The sequence below is a fragment of the Suillus plorans genome (genome assembly GCF_016647745.1).
Source record: "Suillus plorans strain S12 chromosome Unknown HD556scaffold_3, whole genome shotgun sequence".
Classification (NCBI taxonomy): domain Eukaryota; kingdom Fungi; phylum Basidiomycota; class Agaricomycetes; order Boletales; family Suillaceae; genus Suillus; species Suillus plorans.
The window spans coordinates 692,496-717,852 of NW_024537387.1; the positions used below are offsets into that span (position 1 = coordinate 692,496).

At 48.1% G+C, this 25,357-nt stretch overlaps 11 protein-coding genes across 11 annotated transcripts; 5 read left to right on the top strand and 6 right to left on the bottom strand.

The window, feature by feature from the left end:
• Positions 1–6: 6 nt before the first annotated feature.
• Positions 7–1,228, bottom strand: HD556DRAFT_1327483 (uncharacterized protein). Its single transcript, XM_041301572.1, has one exon. It carries the CDS (start codon positions 1,025–1,027, stop codon positions 38–40), a length of 990 nt encoding a protein of 329 aa, XP_041166554.1. The 5' UTR covers positions 1,028–1,228; the 3' UTR covers positions 7–37.
• Positions 1,229–1,261: 33 nt separating this feature from the next.
• HD556DRAFT_1478049 (P-loop containing nucleoside triphosphate hydrolase protein) lies at positions 1,262–3,686 on the top strand (the record flags this gene model as incomplete). Its single annotated transcript, XM_041308559.1, has 11 exons — positions 1,262–1,304; positions 1,352–1,435; positions 1,493–1,530; positions 1,584–1,657; positions 1,708–1,800; positions 1,855–1,957; positions 2,006–2,292; positions 2,347–2,587; positions 2,648–2,930; positions 2,980–3,125; positions 3,179–3,686. The coding sequence occupies 11 exons, from the start codon at positions 1,262–1,264 to the stop codon at positions 3,200–3,202; spliced, it is 1,416 nt and encodes a 471-aa protein (XP_041166555.1). The 3' UTR covers positions 3,203–3,686.
• Positions 3,554–4,479, bottom strand: HD556DRAFT_1437101 (uncharacterized protein; the record flags this gene model as incomplete). The annotated part of the gene is made up of 6 exons (XM_041305651.1): positions 3,554–3,638; positions 3,687–3,696; positions 3,750–3,821; positions 3,871–3,937; positions 3,996–4,123; positions 4,176–4,479. 6 exons carry the CDS (start codon positions 4,477–4,479, stop codon positions 3,554–3,556), a joined length of 666 nt encoding a protein of 221 aa, XP_041166556.1.
• Positions 4,480–5,647: 1,168 nt separating this feature from the next.
• HD556DRAFT_1327495 (uncharacterized protein) lies at positions 5,648–7,238 on the top strand. The gene is made up of 4 exons (XM_041301573.1): positions 5,648–5,891; positions 5,947–6,009; positions 6,056–6,276; positions 6,336–7,238. The coding sequence occupies exons 1-4, from the start codon at positions 5,811–5,813 to the stop codon at positions 7,153–7,155; spliced, it is 1,185 nt and encodes a 394-aa protein (XP_041166557.1). The 5' UTR covers positions 5,648–5,810; the 3' UTR covers positions 7,156–7,238.
• Positions 7,239–8,868: 1,630 nt separating this feature from the next.
• Positions 8,869–10,989, top strand: HD556DRAFT_493678 (DnaJ domain-containing protein). The gene is made up of 5 exons (XM_041310773.1): positions 8,869–9,062; positions 9,113–9,178; positions 9,235–9,983; positions 10,033–10,632; positions 10,682–10,989. Exons 1-5 carry the CDS (start codon positions 8,964–8,966, stop codon positions 10,749–10,751), a joined length of 1,584 nt encoding a protein of 527 aa, XP_041166558.1. The 5' UTR covers positions 8,869–8,963; the 3' UTR covers positions 10,752–10,989.
• Positions 10,990–11,254: 265 nt separating this feature from the next.
• HD556DRAFT_1437104 (uncharacterized protein) lies at positions 11,255–12,022 on the top strand (the record flags this gene model as incomplete). The annotated part of the gene is made up of 4 exons (XM_041305652.1): positions 11,255–11,520; positions 11,585–11,634; positions 11,687–11,907; positions 11,957–12,022. 4 exons carry the CDS (start codon positions 11,255–11,257, stop codon positions 12,020–12,022), a joined length of 603 nt encoding a protein of 200 aa, XP_041166559.1.
• A 543-nt stretch (positions 12,023–12,565) lies between these two features.
• Positions 12,566–14,355, top strand: HD556DRAFT_493534 (uncharacterized protein). The gene is made up of 6 exons (XM_041310771.1): positions 12,566–13,056; positions 13,116–13,243; positions 13,290–13,447; positions 13,498–13,535; positions 13,593–13,783; positions 13,834–14,355. Exons 1-6 carry the CDS (start codon positions 12,997–12,999, stop codon positions 14,123–14,125), a joined length of 867 nt encoding a protein of 288 aa, XP_041166560.1. The 5' UTR covers positions 12,566–12,996; the 3' UTR covers positions 14,126–14,355.
• HD556DRAFT_493582 (armadillo-type protein) lies at positions 14,342–16,678 on the bottom strand. Its single transcript, XM_041310772.1, has 6 exons — positions 16,312–16,678; positions 15,750–16,255; positions 15,611–15,691; positions 14,955–15,561; positions 14,777–14,908; positions 14,342–14,720 (listed from the first exon to the last, which is right to left on the bottom strand). Exons 1-6 carry the CDS (start codon positions 16,561–16,563, stop codon positions 14,448–14,450), a joined length of 1,851 nt encoding a protein of 616 aa, XP_041166561.1. The 5' UTR covers positions 16,564–16,678; the 3' UTR covers positions 14,342–14,447.
• A 1,173-nt stretch (positions 16,679–17,851) lies between these two features.
• HD556DRAFT_1261747 (fungal-specific transcription factor domain-containing protein) lies at positions 17,852–20,861 on the bottom strand. The gene is made up of 8 exons (XM_041299061.1): positions 20,258–20,861; positions 20,171–20,192; positions 20,013–20,111; positions 19,702–19,963; positions 19,341–19,645; positions 18,904–19,284; positions 18,352–18,853; positions 17,852–18,301 (listed from the first exon to the last, which is right to left on the bottom strand). Exons 1-8 carry the CDS (start codon positions 20,473–20,475, stop codon positions 18,000–18,002), a joined length of 2,091 nt encoding a protein of 696 aa, XP_041166562.1. The 5' UTR covers positions 20,476–20,861; the 3' UTR covers positions 17,852–17,999.
• Positions 20,862–21,830: 969 nt separating this feature from the next.
• Positions 21,831–23,933, bottom strand: HD556DRAFT_493927 (fungal-specific transcription factor domain-containing protein). Its single transcript, XM_041310774.1, has 4 exons — positions 23,543–23,933; positions 23,378–23,491; positions 21,948–23,322; positions 21,831–21,897 (listed from the first exon to the last, which is right to left on the bottom strand). The coding sequence occupies exons 1-3, from the start codon at positions 23,799–23,801 to the stop codon at positions 22,025–22,027; spliced, it is 1,671 nt and encodes a 556-aa protein (XP_041166563.1). The 5' UTR covers positions 23,802–23,933; the 3' UTR covers positions 21,831–21,897; positions 21,948–22,024.
• A 237-nt stretch (positions 23,934–24,170) lies between these two features.
• On the bottom strand, positions 24,171–25,343 carry HD556DRAFT_494017 (kinase-like domain-containing protein). The gene is made up of 4 exons (XM_041310775.1): positions 24,781–25,343; positions 24,684–24,725; positions 24,449–24,634; positions 24,171–24,389 (listed from the first exon to the last, which is right to left on the bottom strand). The coding sequence occupies exons 1-4, from the start codon at positions 25,222–25,224 to the stop codon at positions 24,351–24,353; spliced, it is 711 nt and encodes a 236-aa protein (XP_041166564.1). The 5' UTR covers positions 25,225–25,343; the 3' UTR covers positions 24,171–24,350.
• Positions 25,344–25,357: the final 14 nt, after the last annotated feature.

Consider the following 25,357-nt stretch of genomic DNA (forward strand, 5'->3'; position numbering starts at 1 on the left):
ATAATATATTTCTTTGCTTTCAAAGCTAGTAATAGCATCAAGAAGCGTACAAGTTATTCTGAATGATATAGTTGGCGATAGATGGGGTAACGAGTCTCCTCCATGTCTCGTCCTTGAGTGTGACCTTTGTTCTCACCTGGCTTGAGCTGGTTTGCTCGTCAACGCTGTCAGTGCCTAGACTGATCAACGCCACTCGCTCGCTCTCCACGAATTCCTTTGCTACGGATAAAGTCTTCGCTTCTACTTCCTCTTGTACCGTATGTTCCATTTCTACCAATTTTCGCCGAGCACACACCACATAACAATCATCTCCCGCAGGCGAGAAAAACAAACGAAGAGCATCCATCATTGCAACTTCAGATCCATAATATCTCGGAGACAGCAGGCGGATGAGAGTATCAAAGCCTAGCAGGAATACTAGGCGTGGATTGGGTATTGATATTTCGTCAGAAGCGGGTGATATTGCCATCCTGTCCAGAGCAGTTGCCGAAGGATACATGCCCAAACTCCGCGCATGCAGGAACTGCCGAAGAAGTACGGCTTTTCCGACAAAAGTTGGTTCATCGACGATGGCTATTGCGACGTTGGCATGCGCAGACTCAGATTTCGAGACAGATGCTGACATGTCCTTTGATAAGAGGTACATCATCTCCAGGCGCTGCTCATGTGTTGCATCACCGGATTTCAGTGCTTTGTCAGCGTTCCGCACGGATAGCAGCAGCAGCTTTGCATCATAATCGAGCTCAGCTGCTGATGCCAAAGGCAAGCCTGTGAAGCCGGACTTCACGGTGTACCGTGGAGGTCGAGAGTTTGCCAGAGCAAGATGGGCGCATGTCGGCGGATTGAAAGAAGAGTCTAAAATAGATATACGAATGGTGTCAAGTCTACGTTGTGGGTGAGTGGGAAGTCGAGGGAAAGGCCAACGTTCATGGGACGTGTACACGAGTTCCACAAGAGACTCATGCCTCTGTACTTTCTGAAGGAGTTTGAGTGTGTGACCGGGAGGCCACAACGGTTTTGCGTTCATAGTTTATTTCCGCCGGAGTGACAACCTGACGTCTGACTGAGGTAAATCTGGCCCTGTATTATTTCACAAGTCGACGAGTGTTCCATGATGATAGACCCACCAAGAGGAAATAATGGCCTGAGATAAGATGGACTCTTATGTAAAGTTAGATCTGATTCGTCTCGGTTTTAGTTTACCTTCCATAATCGGACGACCTCAAACCTTCACTCACATCTTTCGCTCTAACCATCACTCATGGAGAAGGACGCAGACGGTTTTTATACCCCGAGACTGGAAGGTTTGTGACATATCGCTACTAGGTACCATAAACTTGACATTTTGCAGCTTCTGCGCCACTTGCACAGGCTGAAAGCAAGGGTACGAAGGAGGAGGAGGAGGAGCAGCCTGAGCCTATTCCATCTTCAAGTTGTGCGTGCAGGTCGCGTCGTTGTCCCGCAGCGAAACTGACTGATGCTATACTCTTAGCTAGAACCGACTTGATTGCGTCGACATTCGAGGTCACGGTACGTTTAGGAGCCGCAATACTAAATTGTTAAATAACTCACTACATTTTCAGGTCACACTTGCAGACCAGCAGACCGACCCGAATTCCCCTTTATTTAGCGCTAAGACATTTGAGGAGCTTGGGCTGTGCGTTGTCGTATCCTGCCATTTTATGCATCTTTAACGATTGATCGTAGCCATCAAGATTTATTGAAGGGTCTCTATGATCTTGGTTTCTCGAAGCCATCGAAGATCCAAGAGCGTGCACTGCCGTTACTGCTCGCAAATCCGTGGGTAGATCAGCTCGTGTAACATGGAACTATGTTGCTGATCACTACCTCAAGTCCTCAGAACATGATCGGACAATCGCAATCTGGCACAGGCAAAACTGCCGCATTTGTGCTTACCATGCTGAGTCGTGTAGATTTCTCCAAGAACAAGACACAGGTCAGTTCTATGTGCATCTTTACAGCTCTCCGTTAAGACTGGCTGCAGGCACTATGTCTAGCTCCTTCGCGAGAACTTGCACGTCAGATTATGAGTGTTGTCGTTGCTATGGGAAAATTTACTCCAGTTCAAACGGAATACGCAATAAAGGATAACCTTCCCAAGGGCACATCACGGATAACTGCACACATTGTCGTCGGAACTCCGGGAACAATGACAGATCTTTTAAGACGAAAGGTCATCGATACATCTGAAGTCAAGGTGTTCGTTCTGGATGAAGCAGATAACATGCTTGATCAGGATGGACTCGGTGACCAAACACTGCGGGTAAAGAAGTGAGTATGTTTTTCTCTCGTTTGGGCTGCAATTCACAAAAAAATCGATGTAAGCCTCATTCCCCGAACAGGCGTTCAGATTATCCTGTTTTCGGCAACATTCCCCGATCACGTCCGCAATTTCGCCAGTAAATTTGCTCCCAGTGCGAACAAGATCGAGCTTCAGAGGGAGGAACTCTCTGTGGAAGGCATCCGGCAATTTTACATGGATTGTAGAAATGAAGATCACAAATACGATATCCTCGTGTCCCTGTACCAGCTTTTGACGATCGGTCAGAGTATCATCTTCTGCCAGGTTAGCAAGATGGCGCCCGCCTGGTCGTACCTTACTGACCATTCCCTTTGCTCTTCCTAGCATCGCCATACAGCAGATAGAATATCACAACGCATGTCAGCCGAGGGTCACAAAGTGGCATCACTGCATGGTGCCAAGGACGCCGGAGAACGTGACGCTATTATTGACAACTTCCGTGAAGGACGAGACAAAGTTCTTATCACGACAAATGTCATCGCACGTGGCATCGACATCATGCAGGTCAACATGGTAGTGAATTACGACCTGCCATTGATGAATGAGCGTGGAAATCAACACTCCCATGACGCAAGACCCGATGTTGAGACGTACATCCACCGTATTGGTAATGAGTTTCCAAGATTTGTTCCGTGCCTTACTAACAACTCTGTAAGGCCGCACTGGTCGCTTCGGGCGCAAGGGTATCTCAATAAACTTTGTCCATGACCGCCAGACCTGGTCACAGATGGAGGAGATTGAAAAAACACTGGGCAAGAAGATTATCCGAATAGAGACCAACGATCTGGAGGAGATGGAAAAGGTGCGTGGATAATCTTTGATTCGCCTATTGCTACTGATTTCATTGCTCTGCAGAAAATGAAGAAGGCGTTGAAGTAATCTGTGCTTTTGTACTCGGATGTGGATTCTCTGTTGTATTCTCTAATCATGTTATGTCGCCCTTAATCGACCAAATGTTCATGGCTGGATGGAAGTTTCAATTGTGTGCAGTTTTGTACTGTGATTTCTGGATCTGGGTGTGGACCACGGACTGAGGAAATAGTAGAAAGCGGGTGCATGTGGCACTCGGCAAAATTAGCATATATATCTACGCGAGGCCTAGTAACATGCTTTATGTGACCATTGGAAGGATTGGGTGTTGACGTTTCTTTTGGGTACCAGCAAGTTGATCTCGATATGGGATCGAGTGAGCAGCCCAGAAGAGTCCGAAATTTCATTGACATATTGAAGCTACGAGTGACTGCCAGACGTAACGAGTGCGCTAGTAACGTGGTATAGAAATCCTAGACCAGGAATAGGGACTTCTTTTGATTGTCTGCAAAATGTTGTGAGCGGCAACACAGAATTATTGGAGCAGACTTACAGCTCGCGCACTACAATGAGGAAATCGTTAAGAACAGTGAACGCGTGATTGGTTTATGCTCACCTCGGATTACAAAATTGGCCAAGACTGCGAAGAACAGAAGTGCGCTGATAAGGACAGGTCCAACGATGTGGTCTAGGAATTAACAGTGAGCTGGGATCTACTATGAAGTTGTCAGATTAACCGTAATGCCCAGGGTCGCGTTTGCGAATCATAGTGATCCTATTCTGATAGATCACAAAACCGTAGACCTAAATCTCGCAGCATGAGCATCGGTTTATTGTAAATAGCAGACTTGGGCGTGTTTACCAAAACACCGATGCTAATCAAGGCATAAGTATATGCAAATCTTTGGGCTACAACGTCTTTGGACGCATTGAAGAGGGCAAGCGCCAAAGTTCCCAATAGCACAGCAAGATTCAGCCAGGATATCCATGCTTTAATTGGCGTCAGAAAATGATACGAGAGAGGAAGAGGATGAATGCTAACTCCTTTCATTGGCGAACCATACCTTTCCCTCGATCTTCAGAGACGTCGCCACCTTCTTCGGAACACGTATCTGAGGCGGAACAGAGTTGATGGCATTGTAATCTCTGATGGTAGGTCTTTGCCCATCAATGTCGTGCTCCACGTCTGGGATATCATCTTCTCTTGTGTAACGCACGGGCCGTTGGGTGTTTTCGGGAAGAGTGGCTAACGCGGATGAAGAGAACGGAAAAACTGCAGTCCATGATCGCCTAAACAGGCCAACGTGCGCGTTATCTTCGTCTTCGGGCGGTTTATTAGAGACCATGGTTTGCACAAAGTAACTTGGAAGGAGACTCCCGGGCCAAGGAGTAGGTTGATTACTAATAATCCACTTGACTTCCGTCCCGTCGAGTCTATTCGCAGCGGGGCAAATTGGAATATTGTTTTCTTTCGTAAAATCTCACCCTTCGTCACACAACCTATTTGCCAGCTCCACCATCTTCACTCGTTATCGGTATGGGATCCAGGAAACCAAGGCATCGAACCTATCATGCAGCTACGAACTCTGCGGTCACTATGCTTGGCCTCTGAGGACGTTTAGAATTTCCCGGCTTTCATGATTTAAAAAGTTTGGGCCCTTCTACCGATACGTTCGAGCGTGCTTTGAACTTCTTGAGTTCACTTCGGGTCATGGAAAGCTAAGATTGACTTCAATGAAGCTGCTCATTCTTCCCCAAGTGGATCCACGACGCTATCCCAGTTCTCCGAGAGACATGCGACACCGACAGGCTTGAAGCTTTTACTCTTCTTGGAAATTCTGGAAAGATGCGCGCAGAACTGGGTGTCTTCATGCCATTGCGGGCATGCCGCAACCTAACTCAGCTGTCCGTCGAGAGGGGCTGTGACATTTACATATCTGATGAGGAACTCTGCCAGCTGTTGAGGGACTGGCCAAAGCTCGAGGTGCTCAAAATCAGCTGCTATAATCCCGTCGGTAACACCACAATGTCCGCATTACATGGGTTAATCGAATTACTTCGGTACCAAGTTGGACCGAATAGATCTCAAAACTCCCGGCGGTGGAATCCGCAACAAGTATCTCAAACACCTCGTCTTCGGAAATTCACCGGTCGATACACCACTAAAGGTGGCTCTCATCCTGCCTCTTTCCCAACTTGGAGCAGGTCAACCTTGATTGTGCAGATGCAATGCAGACAAAATGGACAAATATAAAACAATGGGCGTTAGTCAACAGTTTCCTTGATGGCTTTGGCATTGTACGGAAGCGGTGCACCAAAGTATGATGTTGTCGTCTGACTGTGACAATTCTTAAATGATCGCCTCCGCTTTATTTATGCCGAATGTTTTTGTGTTGTTTCAAGTCATTATATGAGTAGTTTTTGCTCTGAGTGTGTGGATGACGTTGTGTCACATGTCGTCGGGTCCATGGACTTACCTTCCCACGCATGCCCTATACCATGAGTCGGAGTTGACGTCAGTGACTCGGACGGTTCTGGGGTGTTCTGGGGAAATCAAAACAGAGATCTTGAACTTTCCTGAATTTGAGGAATATTTCACAGCCGCAGGGCTATATAGTGTTGAACTTCCAACTCAAGTAAGTCACATCTAGTACAACGACCAAGTACATTCCCAAGTATGGGTGCCGACTACTACAAGACCTTGGGTATTTCTCGGGATGCCGGGGAGGATGAAATCAAGAAGGCATACAAGAAAATGGTATGTGATGCTTTTCACATGCTGGCACCTGTTCAAGTTGACATCTTGTTTGCAGGCTCTGAAATGGCATCCAGACCGCAATGGAGGGTCTGAAGAATCCTCAAAGAAATTTAAGGAGGTAAGTGGGACATCCCACTGTAAGCTCCTAGCTGACGGAATATTAGGTTTCAGAAGCATTTGAAGTCCTCAGTGACAAGAACAAGCGAACCATATACGACCAAGTTGGTGAAGAGGGTCTCAAAGGTGGAGGAGGGTCTGCCCCTGGCGCTGGATTCCCTGGCTTTGCGGGTAGTTCAGGAGGCTTCCCAGGGGGGGCCACATTTACATTCGCATCTAGCCCCGGGGGAAGTGGGTTTGCGCCAAGTGACCCGCAAAAAATATTCGAGTAAGTAACATGCATGCATTGTCCGGCATTTAACATTTAGTAACTAAACGTTTTTGTAGACAAATATTCAGCCAATTTGGCGGAGGTTTCGGAGGCATGAGTGGCTCTGGAGGTATGGGTGGTACTCCAATGTTCGGTGGCATGGGCGGTCCTTCAGGTTTTGGTGGCACAAGCGGTGGCAGGAGTGGTACGAGTGGCATGGGCAGAAGTCCAAACATTTTTGATGACGACGATATAGGTGGTGGCGGGTCTTTCTTTGGAATGCCGGGGAGCATGCCATCGGAGCGACCATCTCCTAGACATCAATCATCGACGTCGACGTCAACCTCGGCCCCAGCCCCTTCAGAAACTACTCGCCCACTGAAGCTCTCACTTGAAGAACTATTTACAGGCACGACCAAACACCTGAAGGTCGGCAGACGATTATTGGGGGGCTCTACGGAGGAAAAGGTGCTTGAAATCCAGGTTCTCCCGGGCTGGAAGAGCGGCACAAAGATACGTTTCCCTCGCGCCGGCAATGAGCAGCCGAACGGCGAGGCACAAGATCTAGTATTCGTGGTGGAGGAGAAACCCCACGATGTTTTCACACGGGAAGGAGATGATCTGATTTGCCGTCTCAGGATACCCTTGGTGGAGGCACTCACAGGCGTAGATGGAAAGAAGACCATCGTGGCTCTGGACGGCCGAAAATTGCAAATCTCGTTGCCTGGTGGCGTGGTGAAGCCTAATCAGGAGACAAGAATTCCCAACGAAGGGATGCCGATTAGAAAGCAGGGCAGCATGAAGAAGAAAGGAGACCTCATAGTACGATGTGATGTCGTATTCCCAGACCGTCTTACGCCCTCACAGAAAGAGGGGCTGAAGAAGTTGTTGGGGTAATCATTTATTAGGACTCGTCATCTACTTCCACTCGTTAGATTAGCATATCAACTGTACTTTTTAATTCATTTCACGATGAGATATGATTACTGTTACACCCAACGCGTCATACGATAAGCGTCTAGATAGTGATATTCAAGGGTGTTCAGGAGCAGACCACGAATGAGGAGACTAAATGACTTACACTAATTGAGGTACAAGGACAACATCACAGGGCGTGATGATCATCGAATTGCAGTGTCGGAAGCCGGTGACATTGTAGAGTCCACTCCGCGGTCGATAGGACAATAGGATGGCCCGGATCATAGAGATCAGTACAAACATAGAACAAGCATGGTCGACAAATAGACAACTCGATCAACATTCCCGCGAATACTGAGGGTGATTCTGCCGCGAATGAATTGTATAGACTAGCACTCACTTTGACTGTGGAGCCCGGGTGGAGCGGAAATCTAAACACCGATGAGGATGCCCGTTTGACAGGCTGACCTAGAATAGTTATGAGCGAGACCAGTAATATGCTAGTACCTGGGACATGAGTCTCGCGAGAATGAAAGAAACGCTGGACGTGTGCGATGCCTACAAGTGTATTGGATTCTGTGATCCTTTGGAACGGTACATGGTCAAGGGTTGACATCCAGGGCCTTTGCGCCAATACACTCCACTGAGGTGTGTAGGTGGAACTACCTCGCAGCGATTCGAAACACCGTCCGTCTTAATACGCGCCCAGTATTAATGAGACGCGGAGTCCCGATAGCATTGGGGTAAAGCTATGAATATAAGAGACACGAGGCGGCACTACTGCGAGCAACCCGGAGCATTCATGGGTGACCGACGGGGTATGATTCATAAAAGTCTTAGACTTACGGCCTTCAATATGGTGTGGGGTAAAATTACTGAGGCCCGGGCCAGTAATCTGAAACTAGAGACGGTGATGAACGAAAGGTCCTCGGAGGAAATTGTGTAGAGAGAAGCTGCTGCGTTAAGACTCAGCTGAACTTCGCTGGTCCAACTTGAAGCTTGAAGCTTATGAAAGCAGCGGAGAACCGAACAAAACCTTGTCACACACACCTCGAGGACGGATGACGTTCCAGGAATTCACTGGCCAGGCTCTCTGGGAAATCTGTTGTTCAATTGATATAACCACGGATTGATGCATTGATGGAGTGATGATGCATTGATGACGATTCTGGTCAGCTGTCGACCAACTTGATTTTTTCCAGTGATCGATTGTCGGCCTCTAGTGGGCGAGATCCTGATCAAGGCACGATGTCGGATGGAGTATTATACTAACACCGTGAAAACCCTTCTTAAAGCTTACGCGCACCGAAAAAGGAACGAGTTCAAGTAAGTAGAATTAGCCGTTAGTGCTCTTCTGACTACTATCTAGTGCCGCTAGCTGCGCCGCATAATGAAGAAACGCGATAAGCCAACAGGCGAACAAAAATTGCAAGCTGTAGTGCAGTCCAATTATCATGTTGCACAGCAGCGCTAGCGTCCGACACAAATTGATCATGCTTCGGGCGAGTAATTACTCATAACAACACGCGGAATTTCCGTGCTGAACATGAGGCAGAGTTGTTTTCAGTATGTGACCTGCAGGCAATCTGCGTTTCATGATCGCTTTAGAAGCTATCTACAAGTTGGAAAGTACGTTTCGGGTCGTTTTAACGAGCCTTCTCTCTCACATATAAATGCTACCCTGCGTTACAAAAGAATGACAATCCCCTCCCCCACTCTTGGAGCCCTTCCTGCTTACCTCCCTGTGCAACTTGCGAGCCTTGTAAACCCACTCTCATTACTCTCCGATGATGCCCGTAGCTGCTCGTCGACCAGAATATTATAATGCTCTTGGTCTCACTTTCGACGCTACAGACGAAGATATCAAAACTGCATACAAGAAACTGGTATGTTTCCAGCTTTCATTGTGGTTGAACAGTACTCACCCTCTCAATAGGCCCTTCAATGGCACCCCGACCGTCATCAGATCGGGAAAGAACACGCAGCGCAGATGTTTGTTGAAGTAAGCGATGTAGTCGTCGTGTCCTCCAGTCTAACATTCAATATCATCATTGCCAGGTCAACACTGCCTACCACTCCTTGATGGATGGCACAGAAGGCATGGTTCCTTCCTGTGGAGACAGTGTCTCGCCGTTATCTACGCCCACGGAAAGTGGCACAGCCAAAAGCTCTTCCGCGGAGCCACGACCACAAGCCAATGCACAGTTATCCCGTCATACAAAGTCGTCAGGCTCACACAAGAGTGAGCAGACACTCAATCAGTTCTCCTCCACTTTCGTTCCTGGCTCTGACGCCGAAAAACTTTCCCAGCCTTGTTCGTCAGACGACAAAAACACTCATTATGCCTCACACGATCATCACTCCAAGCTAAAGCACCACTCCCATAAGCCTTCTAGCACTGGCAGCAATGGCTCTCGTTCCCGCTCCCGAACAAAATCATACGATAACTTACGTGATTTACCATCTGCACATGATCAAGCGCCGTCGTACGCCACGAGCGCTAGCCGTTCTCATAGTAGTCGCACGAACGTTCCCCACTCAAAGTCACATGACAATTTGCGTGATCATTCGCACGAGCCACGATCAGGACAAGCGCTTGCTCCGGTCTCACGCGACCCGAAGTCGGAGACTTCGAGCCGGTCTAAAAACAACCAAGGGGCTGGATCTACCTCCATATATTCCAAAGGTCGCACACGCGTTCCGAACGGTGCGAAATCATTGCGAAGTCAAACAGGCAATTTCTCGCGGCCTGTAATTCCACCGACATCATCTAAGTTACACAAACTGTCTCGGCGCGGACTGGGAGAGTAAGTGATCTGTTTTCAACATTATCACAATTAATTTATTGTTCCATAGGGAACTACTCCAAAAGCTTTCCAAGGGGTCATCAAAGTACAAAAAAGAAGAGGGTTCAACTTACTCAGACAACGCTCCCACGTATGGTTCCCCATTACGACCCCTTGGTGCGCCTCGAGGCACATCCAAGGAGTGGCTGTTTCCACTTCCGCTGACCCTTCACGAGATGTATCATGGGACGGCTTTCCAATTTCTCATCACACGGGAGTTGTTATCCCGCAAAACAGAGCAAGTCGAAATCTATATCGATGTACCTCCGGGTATTCGAAGCGGAACTAGGATTGTCTGTCCCCGTACAGGTCACCAGCGGAAGGACGGGACTCTCCAGGACGTAATCTTCGTGGTTGAAGAGGTACCTCATGGTGGTTTCACTAGGGTAAAAGATGACCTGTTTGTGGACATTTGCGTGCCATGGGTGGAGACTCTCGCCGAGCTAGGGGCCGATATTTGTATAGACGGCATGGATGGGGAAGAAATTGTTTTCGCACTGCCCTATCCAATCTACGACAAGTCCACCGAAGGGCAATTACTGGTTAAAGGAGCGGGCATGCCGATTCGGGAAGGTCGAAAGACGGTGGGACGCGGTGATTTGATTGTCAGGTAAGATCGCAGCTGGGGATAGCGTGTCGCTGTCGTTGACAGTTCTTAGATGGCAGGTGGTGTTCTCGCACCCTAGCAAATGGGAGAACTTTAAGAAAGCTCTGCGCATCAAGGTTTAATCAATTGGGAAGTACATTATGATTGCGATGGACATCTTATGGGAATATGTAAACATATTGCATTGAACGCATGACGGCGTTATATGTCAGGAGGCATCGGAATACGCAACTAGCAATGTATAGTATTCATCAAGTATATGCCATGGACATTATCATTACGGAATAAAACACTCATTGTATCACTTCAATTCACGCACAGGAAGCACAGTACCAGCCACAGTCACATTTCGGTCCAACAGCACTGGAACTGAAGTTAGCTTACACCGTACGGTGGATACGTAAGAACGACTTTGTCAAAATTGCAACTTGACCTGGACGCCTTTAATCTCGCAGCGTCCCCTCGACTCATCGATCTGAACCAACGGCCCAGCTAAGGTTCACAGTGAAATTCCATGCTCAGCGCTCAGTCGACCATCCTAGGGGGTTCAATGTCATCACAATGTGGCTGTGCACGCCCCTGAACTCAACGCTTTCGTTTCCTGTCTGCAACCCTACATCATACAATGAACCAGCTATTCACAATTTACTTTGTATTCACTTACTTCGGCGAGCTACTCGCTGCAGGCATGGTCGGCTTTTTTGCCCCTGTTGGATTCCTGTCTCCATTCATGCTTAGCATAACTCTCTTATCCTTCCTACTTGCACTGCTTCATGTTCGCCTGGTGCACACAGTGTTAAACCGATCCCCCCGTCCGCAATTGCCTCTTGTCTCATGCAGCAATGGGTTCAGGATTTCTGGTGGTCTCAATCGAAGTTCGCTCTTACGACAGTGAGTACTAACCAAGTGTCCTAGTATCTGGAATCTGGATGACACTAATTGCTGTTTGCTGTAGTAACACAAACCCTGCCGCTCAAAGGATATTTGGGAAATCTGATAATACCAGTGTTTGCCTGCATATTACTTTGCACGATCATCTTCTATCGTTGGTCGCTAGGCTACTGCGCTGACAGGCAAGATTTGGGGTCGCTGGGGGATGTTTATGACTTCTTGCTCTCATGGTTTTCATCATGTATTGCGTCCCATACCAACACTCCGGAAACACTCCCTCAAACACTTTCCGAGCCATTCACCAACCATTACTTACGCTTCGACACTCCCATGTCACCTGTAAGTCACACAGCGGGTACCAACGTACTTCCCCAACCTTATTACCAGGTATGTTGATGTTCTTCTTGCTGATTCGAGACTAAATTTATTATTCTAGCTTTCAGACCAATACCATAGAGAGAAGAAATCAGATGAAGAATCTTGCATTGGTCTCCATGTGTAGAACTTGTACAACTACGCATGAAAGTGTCATTAGGCAGCAATTCAATGCTATTGCCATTTGTGTCCATCCATGCGGCGAATGCGTTGAGCGCTTGATAGTTGTAACTTGTAAGTATTGTTCACTTTCAAGTCGTCTCTTTTATGGTGATGATCACACCACAACAGAAAGCGAGAGTAACGTCTTTTCAAGTCTTCACCTCGTAATGCGTACTCAGATCTTGGTAAGTAGCCACTCCACGCACTCTCTGAGTCACGCGCATGTTGGCAAGATCCAACTTTGATCCTGCTATCAATAATCAGGGCTGTTAGATTGGCAGATGCTGGCCCCTGGGAGAAAAAGTAGGGCTTCTGCCAACTCGCTCGAGAGCTGGGTGGGCTTAGAACGCAAGAATGGAACAGCCATTTCTGCCGAGATCAGATATGCGGTCAAAGAAACCTTCAGAATGAGACATTAAATTACAAGCGCGTCGACTCATGGAGGTTTTGCACACGTTTGTTACGTATATAAGCGCCACACGTGACACCAATGCTATATCTTCTTCTTCGAACACCACCTGCCAGCCCCTACCAAGGTCGCGATCGATCGACGAGCTGTGTTAGACGAATATTGTGTCCACAGGCATACTCTTCGCAGGAAGCGCAAGGGCAGTTCCACTGCTTCAGAGCCCCCGGTCGGCGTGCCGTCTGAATCAAGTCGGAAAATGCACCATCACCTGTGTAATGCATTGCAGGGAAGGGCTGTCAGAAGGAGTCAGGTGAATCGACTAGTACTGACTAGTGGTGCTTCCATTCCTCAGTGACGTGCAGAGACAAGATCTTGCCAGCAACCACGTGACAAACCATGCCCATCCAACGCGTTTCTGACGCGTGTTTGTCCAGCTTACTAGTGGACCTACATAAAGTCAGCAGATCTGACGCCTCATTGATTGCAAGCCCTTTCTTTCAGTTCTCCTCCCTAACACCAGAAATTCAGCAATGGCTTCGTTCTTTCGTCGTCCTCCCAATAATTCGTGGGCCGACCACCTACTTTTAAAAGTAAAGCAAATATATTGATAAAATCTGACCATTTTTGACATTATGATTCTCACTTCCAGATGGCCAATATTGTTGGAGCGCTCTTCGTCATGGGAGCAAATGGCTACACAGTTATTTCTCCTCTGGATGTCTACTACTCAGGGAAAGAGACATACTTTACCCCTGCTCCCTGGGCATACTTCCTTTGGTGAGAAACATGCACGCTTCACGTGTCAGGCGCTTACCGCCAACAGGCCTGTCATTCACTTGCTGGTTCTTGGAACATGCACCTACCAGTTCTCAGGACGGGGTAAGGAACTCATTATCGACATCATCGGTTGGAATCTCCCGCTTCTCGACTTCCTGAATGCTATGTACATATATTCCTGGACTAACCAGGAGTACAAATATGGTCAGTCATCTTGATTTCCCAGTCATACAGTTTACTGACGTACATCATAGCTTTTGTTTTCATCGTCTTTACTTGTTCGGTCGCATCGGTAGGTCGTTATTTGCTACCTCCTAGTCGAACGACAACAACTTGATTGTCTGTCCAGAAAATTTACCGGCTTGTGAAATTGAGCACTGTACGCAATATCTGCGACGAACTCTTCCTGCATCTTCCATTCTCCCTTTACCACGGCTGGACGACATGCTTGATCTTCACCACCGCCTTTGCGGCTTTTGGTGTGGACGCTGAAATCGAGCCAGTGAGGATCTGGACCAAAGTTTTCGTCTTCCTTAGCCTGTACGTCATACTCCACTTGATCTGGGTAATGTCTGATTCCGTATTCCCAGGTTCACCCTCCAGACCATTGCATCCGTCTATGCGCACGCGTCCGTAGAAGGCGACCTTCCTGCTTGTCTTGCAGTCTCCTGGTTCATATGGGCTGTCTTTGTGAACCAAACGCCGGAAAAGTCGCCATTTGTGCACTGGTGTGCACTTGGAGCTGCTATCCTGTCGTTGTGCTGGCTCATGCGGAGTGCAATCGGTTTGGAGCTCAAGATTAGGAACAGAAACACTAACAATGTTAGGTTTGGATTCAGCGGCAATGACAATGAGGGCTCTCGGCTTTTGGGGGGACATTAAGTGGAGGTAATGGCATCGCAAGTGGAACGAGGTTGGGGCGTTGCGCGAGTTGGTGCCCTGTGGCGAGGAACACGTGTAGTTCTTTCTCTTTCCCCTATCTTTGTACATCATATGGGCTCAAATATATGTTTGTGTTTTTAATAGCAGACAGTCCCTATCGACATTTTATCGATGTTAATTTATTGTGTTTCGTGTACCTATTCCAGGATGAGCAAAAAAAAAGCATGGCTAAAAAGTACAACAGCAAAATGAAAGCCTTAAGATAAAGATTGAAATACACCGCTGTCATGAAGCTTCCAACTTCCCTGCACAGTACTTGCATTTATTCAAACTTGATAGGTTCAACCTTCTTGGGAGACGGCAGCCCGACAAAACCCGGAGGTCTCCTGGTCGGCGTACCCTGTGAGACTTGGCCTTGTCGCGTTGGTCTTTGTTGTTGACCGGCAATCAGCTTAGCTAATGCCAATGGAGGAGCGCCGATCAGCCGTGATACAGTCCATGGCAGCTCGAATTTTGCAGCCCCTGCCCAGGCAATATACCGGGAAAGTTCCAGATGCAATGTCGGATAATACGTCACAGACGTCTTGCGCGATATCTATAGAACCAAATATAATGAATGTCCACTCAACTATCAGGCCAGGTTAACCTCACCAAAATGATACGCTCAAATCCAGAAGCAAATAGGTCAGAGTGGAAGCGGTGCGCAGACATGTCATGTTCCTTGGGCAGATTAAGCTCATGAACGGACTTGGCAATTGCATTGAGAAGTTTGAGGTGCATCGTCTGCTCGGATAGTCAGCTTCAGTTGTCGTGTACTTCATCCACTTACAAAGTACCCCATAGCTTCAAATTCGACACCTCCCGTCATGCCTCCAGGTGCTTTGGGCTTCTCCACCTTGCCCTCATCTACCTCTTCCAAGTTCCAGACTGTGTTATTCGGGTGACAGAATACCCAGAAGTAATCTCTGCAAACGTCCGAAAGCTCCTGAAGGTAGGTTTTATAAATTCTTGGGCGATGTAGTGATTCAATAAAAGCATGAGGTGACACAGGCGAAGCAGGTGATTCAGTTGCAGGAGGCGCGGGTGTCAGAAGGAGAGCACGAATCAGCGAGTAGAAATTCTTGTGTGGTGCTGGGAAGGTGATGAGATTCGAGGATGAGCGGCCTTCGGGTTCCCAAGCTTCGCGACGTGAACGGTTACCAGTGGATGGGAGCGACGAAGAAGGGTACAACTCGAACAAGATGAGCAACAATTCGACAATAAGCTGTCTCGTTGCCACATCTCCGGGCTTCTTGTCGGAGTAGAGCAAGGAGACTAGTTGCACGAACGGGGTCGGGCACGAGCTACGCAAGGCAAAGCAACCAATTGCAGAGGTCGATAGGGCCTTAAAGCATCGAAGTAATTCGTATAATATCTGGTCGTCATGTTGCTCTTCTCTGAACAAAAGATGAGAATATGATTTGAAGGTTGGAGGTATCGACTCACCGCCACTCAACTTCGAGTATTTCGTTCAATCGCGTAAGCATAGCATTGTAACCACCCAATTTCAGGAAGTCTTCCGACCAACTGATCAAAGTTCAATCAGCTAACATGGCACAAGAGCTTCAAATCGCTCAGCACTCACATTGCGGACTCATTCCGTAGGAATAATCGGAGTTTCTTGACGACTTCTACTTCTAGCTGAGTGCTGGAAGTTGATGCCAAGATACTACATAATTTGACGGGAGTTATGTTCTTCACGAAGCCCTTCTCTTTGGATTTGCTCGTAATGAGGTCGCCTGAGATAACCGGGGAGTTCTGACCCTGAGAGAATGTCCGTGTACCATCAACCGATAACCCACGGTCATGTCCTTGCCTGTCATCGAGAGCGTGCAGATCCGTCGTACTCTTTCCAGAGAGACCAGATATCCAACTGCCTTTCGTAGGCATCTGGTCATAACTCATAGAAGGCGGAAGAGGTGAGCCCACAGATTCGCTACTGCGGGCTTTTCTCAGTGTCATTGGGGTGCTCGGTGGCCCAGACGTGGGGTTTGATGTTATAACGTGTGATGATTTGAGCATAGCCGCTTTAACGGTCGCATCCATGCCAGCTAGCTTTACCCGAACGGTAGAGGGAATTTGTAGCTCGTCCTGTGCGCATGTACTATTAGATATCGTCGATTGATGTCATCACTGTACACTCCTACCAGTAATTTGTCGAAGGCTTGGTTCATTACCACCGGCTCGACCACAAGGTCCTGCGAAACCTTTACTGTCTTCATCTTTTCTTGCTTCGAATTACCCTTGTGAGTTCCCTTGCCTGATTTCGTTTGTGCAGGAGTGATAACATGATTGTCAGGTAGATTCTCCTTTCCGCTGAGTGGATCTCCAGGGCTCGTGACCATAGTGAACTCTGAAGAAGATATTCTTTTCGACGAAGGTAAAATTGCCTTGAACATGACCGCAGATGCTTTGGTGTGTGTGTGTGTGTCGTAATCGTGGTCGTCAATGTAGAAATCAAAAGTAAAAGGTTTGTTGTGGCTGTGCTGTGACAAGCACACGGTTCGTCTTTTTGGACGCGACTGTCACGTGCATTTATTTTATGCTATTTGGCTTGACTTTTGACTTTAAGCGCCGACGCAGGACCCCGGCTGCTCCCTATACTGCATGTCCACCGGTAGCGCCGCACATGCCCTCAAAATGACCCATCCTATGGTTCTAAATAGTGCGCCCCACACGCCTGTGGGACCCACCCTATGTCCATCGGTAGCGCCCCAAGAGAGACCTGCCTAGACTGACGACAAACCTCCAACTGACATTTGGTTTCCCTAAACAAGCACCGCTTCAAGTTGACTACAGTCCGTGATCCACCATGTAGACCAATTTAGACTATGTCTTTTTGCTTACTTGTACTGATTTTATTTCCTGAACTTCTAAGACGCACCCTGAAGAAAATGAAAACTCATTTTGGCACTACAGAAAGTCCACTGGACACTCAGTGGGAACTCGTCAGAGTCGTCTGGAACATCCATGCTCAGCGTCTGAGTCTCAGACGGCCAGTATCACACTCTAAAACTGTGGGCTTTTGAACAACAAGTTTTTATTCTACAAAACTATAGATGGGAAACAGCTGGTACGGTGAAAGTGCGAGATTATTGCATCACAGTTGCCTCGCAAAAAGCAGAACCGTCACGGGGCTATGATACCTAGCAGCACGAAATTTTTGCAAAAAGTTTCCTTTTTTGGTACCTAGCATGTCCAAAGTGCGCCCCACAAGCCTCAAAATTTAGAAAATTTGCGGACATGCGGTATAGGGAGCAGCCGGGGTCCTGCCGACGCCCATGCTATGAAGTTTTTTGGACGGTCCCGTTAGGAACGTCAGGCAGTGATGGCATCAGGCCTTCAGCGCCCTTCATGACCGCCGGCGCTCGAGCCTCCTCACGTTGCTCCCACATGTGTCATGCCATCAATTTTCACTGCATACATTCTTTAAGCAGACTGATGCGGCAAGTTTTTACCATATTATTGGTCCTTGTAGGTGCGCGCCCATGCCTCACATAGGAAATACCAATTTCCGGTCGTTCGGTATATAGCTTTCACTCTTTGTTCTCGACGTGAACTAACTCTCCCTTTGTGCACAGACTGCTTGCACGCACACATCTCGTCCTAGCGGCCCAGCGAGTACTCCTTTTCCTTCAAATTCGTCCTGCTAGTCATCAGGACATCATTCTCCTTAGAGACAGCACGTTGAAATGTGAGTCAAATTAATATTCCTCAAATTCAAAGTTCTACATTTTGTTAATCCAAGTACTGTAGGATGGTATCGTACGACCGATGCAATGGCTTTAAAAATAACTAGGTGTGTATGGTATACAGACTGAAAAACCGTCAGAACTTAAACTAGTAGGACCGACTGGCGCCCTTGGATATGGAGCAGGTCTTGCCATTGGACTGTTCCTCCTTGACTATCCCGTTTTTGCCATGCAGTTTGCATGACTCGCAGAGCCTGATTGATGTTGCCAAATCCATTGTGTTGGCCTTGCAACCGTGTTTTCAGAAACTCGCGCTTCATGGGATCGTCCACGAGGCACCCAGCCAGACATATGGGGAACACTAGGCAGCGGTCGATATTTGACACGGGCAGCCGGTTCAATAATTGTACAATGACATCTATCGAATTCACGATCTCGGGCACTCCTGTGGCAAAGTCACGAACATTGCAAAATCACGTATCAATTTCGACGCACCTGGATTAGGTTCACTGAGCACTGTATGTAGGTAGAGGATGGTTGCTTCTCGGAAGATATCAGCTACTATCCTCCGAGTGTCATCCGCAGGAAGGGATGTGCTTGCGTGTCCAGTAGGTGAATTTTGTGCATTGCCATGCTCAACAGTCATTGACAATAGATCAGGATGTAATGGCGTTTGGTCCGCTTCTGTCGATAGCATCGTCTCTGTTTGGGTACGAAGGTGTCGCTCGATAACGTCCCCTCGCCGAATGAGCTCTCTCATGCTCAAAGAACCTTTACGAAGTTCTTGCATCTTCCAGCATGATAAAGTTGCTATCTCCGCGATACCAAGAAGTACTTCGTCTGGACAACCAGTTAAGCTATCCATACGAAGGGCTGACTCGTCGATGCCCTGCTGCGTTAAACCCCAGTAACCCGATCCTCCGCGGAACAGTCGCCGGTAGAAGGATAGATGCTTTGGCGTCGTTTTCAGGGTTAGGGTTGACATAATATCACACCACTGCGAGCTTCAGGTGAGCTTAGTCTACGCATAGTCGCTGTAAAACCCACCATCGTGGCTTTCAGTGCCAGTCGCGATGCCTCATTCATGTTTATCATCATCAACTTGGGGTTGTCGCTCGTTGTTATCCCCGTCCTTGCAAGCCATTCGCTCGCAATATCCAACATCGTGCGCCAATCTGTTACTCCACCTGACATGAGCGAGAAGCTCAACATGTGGATGGCTGCATTCGCATCGGACTCGCTTAGCGTTGTTTGCTTGTTTCTATAGAGTTGTTGGTGGGCACTATCATAGAATCGGATTGCCGGTGAGTGCTCCAGGGTGGGGTTTGGCGCCTCGAAACCGTGGGCGATACGAATTAAACTGAAGTGCAATGATGCCAATGCGGAAATAGCGTTTGCCACCGAGCCCTGTGGGTGTTTCAATACAAGCTAAATAATGGTTAGCAACGAAGTATCAATTGCTTTAGAGAAAATCAAAATCTTACTGAATATGTTGTATTTGCTACAGAATTGCCAGCAAACGCATACTGCAACTGCCGAACATGCTCGAAGTAATAAAAAATGTGCTCCATTTGCAAGCCATCGTCTGGTATCGATGACATTGGAGAGTTATACAGGTCTTGGGTGGCGGTGTCGAAGTCAGGACTAAAGTGCAATTCTGCCACGGGCGATGTGTCTGAGGGAAGAGAGCCGGAAGGGCTGAAGGGGGAATTGTGGTTTGAACGCTGAAAGCTCCCATCCCTCGTGTACAGAGGGACAGAAATGATCTGAGGTGAGTTCAACGTTGAACCTGAGGATGGGGTGTCAGTCGCCATAGATTTATCTCTCTTATGACAAAAAACGCACCAAAGACGGACATTCCGGTTGGGTCGCTCAATGAATCGACATACGCTGGCATTCCCAAATCGTTGACTCGAGAAGACCCCGAAGAACTTGCAGATGGTTGGAACTGCCGCGAAGGGAACACGGAGGATGAAGAAGCTGGTGTAGATGATGGACCTGCTGAACTGGCTTGCAATATCGAGGATTTTGGCTGACCACGGATGAGGCCAGCCCGTGTTAGCTGAGCTTTGATGCCAGCCTTATAATCTTCGACGGCTTTCTTGTCCTGTAGGACGATAAGGGACGGTGGCAAGAGGGACAGGAACTGTACTCACGCGCATCCACTCTGGGCGTCTTGATCCCCACCCAAGACAATCTATTCTCAATCGTTTACAGGTATGACAGGAGTTGCCCTCTCGTTGTTCGTCGCATTTCTATTATAAGACGCATGGTCAAGACGCATGAAGGGGGGCTTATTCGAGTCGAGACGCACCTTTCTTCGGAGGCGACATGTCCTACGATTGGAAATTGGAATGGATGTGTTAGTAAGTGGAACGGTCTTGGAAGAAGTGATGCGCACCAGCATCCCCCCCTCCCTGTCAAGCTTGCACGAGGTAAATCTACTGGCATTCTGTTTGGAGTTTCTCGTGAATGTGTACTATGGGAATCTGCTTCATCCGAGGATTTAGATGGCCAGAGGGGGGCGGAGATGTTGGCAGGAGAAGTATTGTTTGAAGGCGTCTCAGACGGGGGCGATGAACTACCGCTGGCTGACGAACTACGGTATGGGTTTGACATTCACGCCACGATTGGGGGTTGTAATGATGAAGCAATATAATTTTGACTGAAGAAGATGTTTTAAGAGGAGATTACAGCCACCTACAGGAAATACCGATGGGGTGATGGACACTTTGGTTCAGTCGCACAAGAAAAGACGGCGTGATGTTTGGTTCTGTCGCAAACGAAAAGACGGCGATGTTTATGGCCTAAAGAAGTATGTAGAAGTGTAATCCAAAACTAATTTGGATTCATTCATGAATTGGTCTCCAAGTAATTAACTCCGCAAGGGCTATGGGATCCAGTGTCGGTTGGGGGGCATCGGTGAACAACATGAAGCGATGAGGGAGGGGTCACCACACACATCCTCCGTCTCAAAACATGAAGAAAACATTTTTGAAGTTTCTTCTATCAAGGGGTGAAATAACACCAAGCACTTTTGCTTATATAATTTCCGATTTCGATGGATGAACTCAAAAAGTGTACGTGTAACCGCAGTCAACGATTCTATCTTTACCGAGTCCCGAGAGAACTCCGGGGTACCTGTGCCTTGAAATTGTATTGTTTACGGTTTATTAGATAATGCGAAATGTCCCTGCATGTCGCCCTCGAGGTATATTTGATCCGATTATGTCGTGAATTATGGGGGTTTCATGAAATTAAACACGATCACTCAAGCTTCCGCGAGTAGAACGTTCATTCAAAAGCGTGGCCCAGGCCTGTCAAGGCACACTCAACAGATTTACACATTCTTACAAAAGGAAACTTCCGCTGAATCTCCGACCCATCCCCCCATGTCGGTACTTGATAGTCACCGGGACGTGCCCGAAGGATGTTTCCGCATGGCAAGACACCTCTTGGATACCATCATCACGGAACATCGCAGTGCCCGTCGTTGCGACGTTTGAGTACACCTCGGTCGCTGCAACCACTAGTCGCTTCTTCCTGTGCACTCCTCGATCGATTCTCTTGACGTCGTTCGTTAATTAAAGTTGCTCAATCACATTTCAGTGGCAGTGCCAAGGCTGTATCACCATGTCTTGCACAATACGCCTGGTGATCTCTACAGGAAATATCATACATCATCTTCCGTGGAGTTCGCTCATCGTGAATAACTAGTGTGGGATCAGCTTTGAAACGCCATGACTGACCAGTCTGACGCAACATGTGCGTGGTACGGTAGTACTAAAGCCAGGATGGTCCCGAAGCTAATGACCGAATCGAGAACAAGTTTCAAACCGCACGTGCATGTGCAGATCTGAGAATGGTGTCGTAATGAGTAAGATGCCAGCGGCAGTGCTGAGATGGTCCATCAGAAACATACCGACGGTGCATTGAATATTGATAAGGCCGTGGAGATGGGTGTCTAGAAAATAACGCATAGCATTCGGAAGTCGTGCAAGCGCAGACGCGATTTGTTCACCAGGCGTAAATAAATTACTGCTTGTAGGGTATAAGAACGGGGAGCCTCGGGAAATAAACAACCGACCTACACACTAGGGGCGTGCCGAACACTTTAGCAGATAACGAAGCGCCAGGAAGTAAAAGCCCATGTGTCGTGGAATAGCCTTTACACAAGAAGCATCTGGGACTGCTGCATGACAACACGCCAGTCCACGGGCTCCCCTCGCTCTCGCCTGCTCCACACTTCTCTCATAAGTGCAGCGACCCGAGTACAGTTCCCCACTGTCTCCGTCTGCTGCTCGTGCAGGCGTCGCAGGAAGTACTCGCGATATTGAGGGACATCCGTCAAGCAGCCACATATGCATATGCTGAACACCACGCTGCGCACAACATGGCGTGCTGTGCTGACGTCTTCAGCACGCCTCAGACACTTGACTGTTTCTGCAATGTTGTTCATGATCTCTGGACATTGTGGGTGATCCCCAGAGATGACGGAGTGGAGATAAACAAGCGCGGACGCGCGGAATACGTCAGATGTGAGGCGCCGTCGGCGTAACCTCTCCGATTCAAAGCCCTGGAGGTAGTCAGGATCATTAGTAGTCTGGAGGATGGCTTCGATATGTTGCCCGCGTCTGATAAGTTCAGGAATGCTGAGTCTTCCAGCACGCCTGCATTCATCCTTCCAGCATGCGAGATCAGCGATTTCAGCGAGGGCGAGGACGATGCGGTTCTCGCATCCCATGACCCCCATCATGGAAAGCTCCGGTCTCCCACCATCAACGGCAGCGGCGGGGTCATAGAGCGAACGGAGCACGTCAAGGAACTTGGGACGACGGATCAGCGTTGCAGAAGCGAGGACATCGAACCACATGGACGTCTTGATGATAAACCGCATGCTATCAGTGCATAAGCTCAGCGCCCAGTCTGGTGCATGATGTTTCCGCTGGAGAAATTTGATCGAAAATTTGCAAGCGCTGTCGAGGAACGCTTGCCACTGCCCTTGTCCCCTAGAGAAGAGGAAATAAGAAACCATGCAAAGGCTTGCAAAAGCGTCTCCTTCCGTCACTGGTATCACTGGTACACTTCGTATGCGTGCGTACACATCATGGTCTGTTGGCGCAGTAAAACCAATTGCACCTTGGGTGCTCTTGCGGTGCAAATCCGCAAGCAAACATGCAGCCTCTCGGGCTGAATCACTGGAATGTATCAGATTCCATATGAGTTTATCAATCGATCCGTCGGCATGCAAATATTGGATACGCAGAACATGGTGCATATAGTGTTGCAATGATGCGTTTTGTTGCATGTTCAGGTTAAACCAGTTGTGTTGGATGGTGTTAACCGGCTGGGGCAAGAGATATCCAGAGGGAATGACGACGTTATTCTCGTCTTCGTCCGGGAAGTATGCATGGTACGTTGCAGAGAAGTCGCTGGTGTGCGGTCGAGGCAGGATTGATTGCGTCCCTGAAAAAGAGGGTTTGAGGACTATGATACGCATGATAACGATATGGGATCTTACATGATGGATCAAAGCTCATCGTATAAGTAGTGGAAGGATACGCAGGCAGCATAACCCCAGGATAATTTTCCCGAGCGTCCAATGGTGAATCAATGTCCTGCATCACGGGAAGTCCTACGACGATATGAGAAAACGAGCAAGGGTATTCCACGATAGGAGTCTTACGAGCATCAGTGTCCCCCCGAAGATAATCATTACGGGCTCTACCCGGGTGTTGCTCGTCGCTAGAGATCGACGAGGTGGGGGCCTGCAGACTCGTGCTCGAGGAAGTATAGTCTGTCAGAATTAATGGAGAAGCGGCGATAGAGATTGACAAACTCGGGGTCTGGGAAATCGTGTTCGTGCACAAAGCGCTATCCACAAATTGAACTGCTTCCTCAGCAGGAGGACGATCGATGGGTGTAGTAGACCAGCAACGGGTCATGAAATCCCATTGCTGGCCAGTGACAAAATATTTATCCGGACGAGGATGTATTTCCCTTTCAATCACCTTCCGCAAGACTATGGTCTCTTTTGGTACGTCACACCAAGGGATATCTCCCGTTAAAACCTGCAGGACGAGTTAGTAAGTTGCACTAGCAAGAGGACCACCACTAACTTGGAGCATGATGCTACCAAAGGAGTACATATCACTGGCTGCAGAAGCTGGTTCTTCTTCAAAGAGAAGTTCAGGAGCTGTCCATCTCACTGCTCCTGGACGACAGCTCATCTTCGCTAGGTATGTCATGCCGGCCAACTTGTTATAAGTTCCGGAAAGGCCAAAATCTGCGAGATACGCCTTTCTATTACTATCGATGAGGACATTGGTCTTGCAACCGAACATTAATATGCGAGGGATAGAATAAATAGTGGCCCTTACACCAGTGAGATCTCCATGAACGACGGGGTTCAAGTCCGTATGTGTGCCTTCTGCCAAACTAAACGTATGAACTGACGTAAAACATTATTGATTTTCCTTTGAACATGCACGTGTTCACCCACGATAATTGAGCCCAGCAGCAATGTCACGAAGCTTATGCACAAAACAATGAAGTTACCCGTGTAAACTGGGAACATATTTGGGGTGCTTACCAAAAGTAGACGATCATGCAGCTTGATGGTCTTGTTGTTCTGGCGTAGAAAGAACGTCAGAGTGCCGTTGGTCATCCACGGAGCAACCAAAGCTTCTGAGGGACCAAAGTCTGAAGCTGTACCCATGAATTTTAAAATATTAGAATGCCGTAACCTCTTCCAAATTCCAAGCTCCCTGCGAAACATCTAAGAAAGCTTCATGAGAATATGACCATTCCCTCAGATAGAACATTACCTCAACATCAACGCATCCTGGCCGCATTACTTTAACGGCAACCTGCAGGCGAGTGTTAAGTTAGTGAGAGTGGAGGAACTGTAGCATTCGCTCGAACCTCTACATCGCCCTCTGGTCCGCGGTATGTACACTGGTAAACATCTCCATATGCGCCGCAGGAAATCGGGTGCAGGCTGCGTCGGACGATAAGACTAGTCAAGTCTGGGACGAGGATTGAAGTGATCAGCTGAGCGGAGGGAGCGACATTGGGAGTAGTAAGTGAGGATGGTTTGAGAGTACTAGTAAATCTTTGCTGATCTGCTGTCGAAGGACCACCAACTCCAGCATCCGTTCTAAAACTTGAATCTTCATGGATTGTGCGAAGCCTTTGGGTTGATGATTTCCCTCCTGGTATGATGTATGGGTGTTGACGATGTTGCGCCGTCGAACGGGGAGAACGGGGACGATGCTGTGTACCAAAGTTGGTTGTACTGGAAAAAGAAACCGTATCTGAAGGGGAAGCACGACCAGAGTCTGGTTGTGTGTCCATCTCCTGTTGCATGACTAAACCGGCCGTTGTGGTTAGTGGTGGTCGTGTCACTGTTATCAATGGGAAGGGTGGTGCATGTGCATGAGGGCTGGGACGTTGAACGTTGAAACCTCGAGGTTCTTGATCAATACAGGATTACACGATA

What these genes read in the sequence shown, in the direction of transcription:
- HD556DRAFT_1261747 (XM_041299061.1), bottom strand. Translation starts at nt 20,475, where the DNA reads ATGTCAAACCCATACCGTAGTTCGTCAGCCAGCGGTAGTTCATCGCCC. An exon ending in CATGTCGCCTCCGAAGAAAG is followed by an intron (nt 20,112 to 20,170) that starts GTGCGTCTCGAC and finishes GTCTTATAATAG; the next exon opens with AAATGCGACGAACAACGAGA. An exon ending in TAGCAAATACAACATATTCA is followed by an intron (nt 19,285 to 19,340) that starts GTAAGATTTTGA and finishes ACCATTATTTAG; the next exon opens with CTTGTATTGAAACACCCACA.
- HD556DRAFT_1327495 (XM_041301573.1), top strand. Translation starts at nt 5,811, where the DNA reads ATGGGTGCCGACTACTACAAGACCTTGGGTATTTCTCGGGATGCCGGG. An exon ending in AGAAGGCATACAAGAAAATG is followed by an intron (nt 5,892 to 5,946) that starts GTATGTGATGCT and finishes TCTTGTTTGCAG; the next exon opens with GCTCTGAAATGGCATCCAGA. An exon ending in CCTCAAAGAAATTTAAGGAG is followed by an intron (nt 6,010 to 6,055) that starts GTAAGTGGGACA and finishes ACGGAATATTAG; the next exon opens with GTTTCAGAAGCATTTGAAGT.
- HD556DRAFT_493534 (XM_041310771.1), top strand. Translation starts at nt 12,997, where the DNA reads ATGGCTTCGTTCTTTCGTCGTCCTCCCAATAATTCGTGGGCCGACCAC. An exon ending in CCGACCACCTACTTTTAAAA is followed by an intron (nt 13,057 to 13,115) that starts GTAAAGCAAATA and finishes TCTCACTTCCAG; the next exon opens with ATGGCCAATATTGTTGGAGC. An exon ending in TTACTTGTTCGGTCGCATCG is followed by an intron (nt 13,536 to 13,592) that starts GTAGGTCGTTAT and finishes TTGTCTGTCCAG; the next exon opens with AAAATTTACCGGCTTGTGAA.
- HD556DRAFT_1327483 (XM_041301572.1), bottom strand. Translation starts at nt 1,027, where the DNA reads ATGAACGCAAAACCGTTGTGGCCTCCCGGTCACACACTCAAACTCCTT.
- HD556DRAFT_493927 (XM_041310774.1), bottom strand. Translation starts at nt 23,801, where the DNA reads ATGACCCGTTGCTGGTCTACTACACCCATCGATCGTCCTCCTGCTGAG. An exon ending in TCGGGGGGACACTGATGCTC is followed by an intron (nt 23,492 to 23,542) that starts GTAAGACTCCTA and finishes ATATCGTCGTAG; the next exon opens with GACTTCCCGTGATGCAGGAC. An exon ending in GATGAGCTTTGATCCATCAT is followed by an intron (nt 23,323 to 23,377) that starts GTAAGATCCCAT and finishes CCTCTTTTTCAG; the next exon opens with GGACGCAATCAATCCTGCCT.
- HD556DRAFT_494017 (XM_041310775.1), bottom strand. Translation starts at nt 25,224, where the DNA reads ATGCAACAGGAGATGGACACACAACCAGACTCTGGTCGTGCTTCCCCT. An exon ending in CAGGATGCGTTGATGTTGAG is followed by an intron (nt 24,635 to 24,683) that starts GTAATGTTCTAT and finishes AAGCTTTCTTAG; the next exon opens with ATGTTTCGCAGGGAGCTTGG. An exon ending in TGCATGATCGTCTACTTTTG is followed by an intron (nt 24,390 to 24,448) that starts GTAAGCACCCCA and finishes TTTGTGCATAAG; the next exon opens with CTTCGTGACATTGCTGCTGG.
- HD556DRAFT_493582 (XM_041310772.1), bottom strand. Translation starts at nt 16,563, where the DNA reads ATGTTCAAGGCAATTTTACCTTCGTCGAAAAGAATATCTTCTTCAGAG. An exon ending in AAGCCTTCGACAAATTACTG is followed by an intron (nt 16,256 to 16,311) that starts GTAGGAGTGTAC and finishes ACATGCGCACAG; the next exon opens with GACGAGCTACAAATTCCCTC. An exon ending in TTGAAGCTATGGGGTACTTT is followed by an intron (nt 14,909 to 14,954) that starts GTAAGTGGATGA and finishes CTATCCGAGCAG; the next exon opens with ACGATGCACCTCAAACTTCT.
- HD556DRAFT_493678 (XM_041310773.1), top strand. Translation starts at nt 8,964, where the DNA reads ATGATGCCCGTAGCTGCTCGTCGACCAGAATATTATAATGCTCTTGGT. An exon ending in AAACTGCATACAAGAAACTG is followed by an intron (nt 9,063 to 9,112) that starts GTATGTTTCCAG and finishes CCCTCTCAATAG; the next exon opens with GCCCTTCAATGGCACCCCGA. An exon ending in CGCGGTGATTTGATTGTCAG is followed by an intron (nt 10,633 to 10,681) that starts GTAAGATCGCAG and finishes GACAGTTCTTAG; the next exon opens with ATGGCAGGTGGTGTTCTCGC.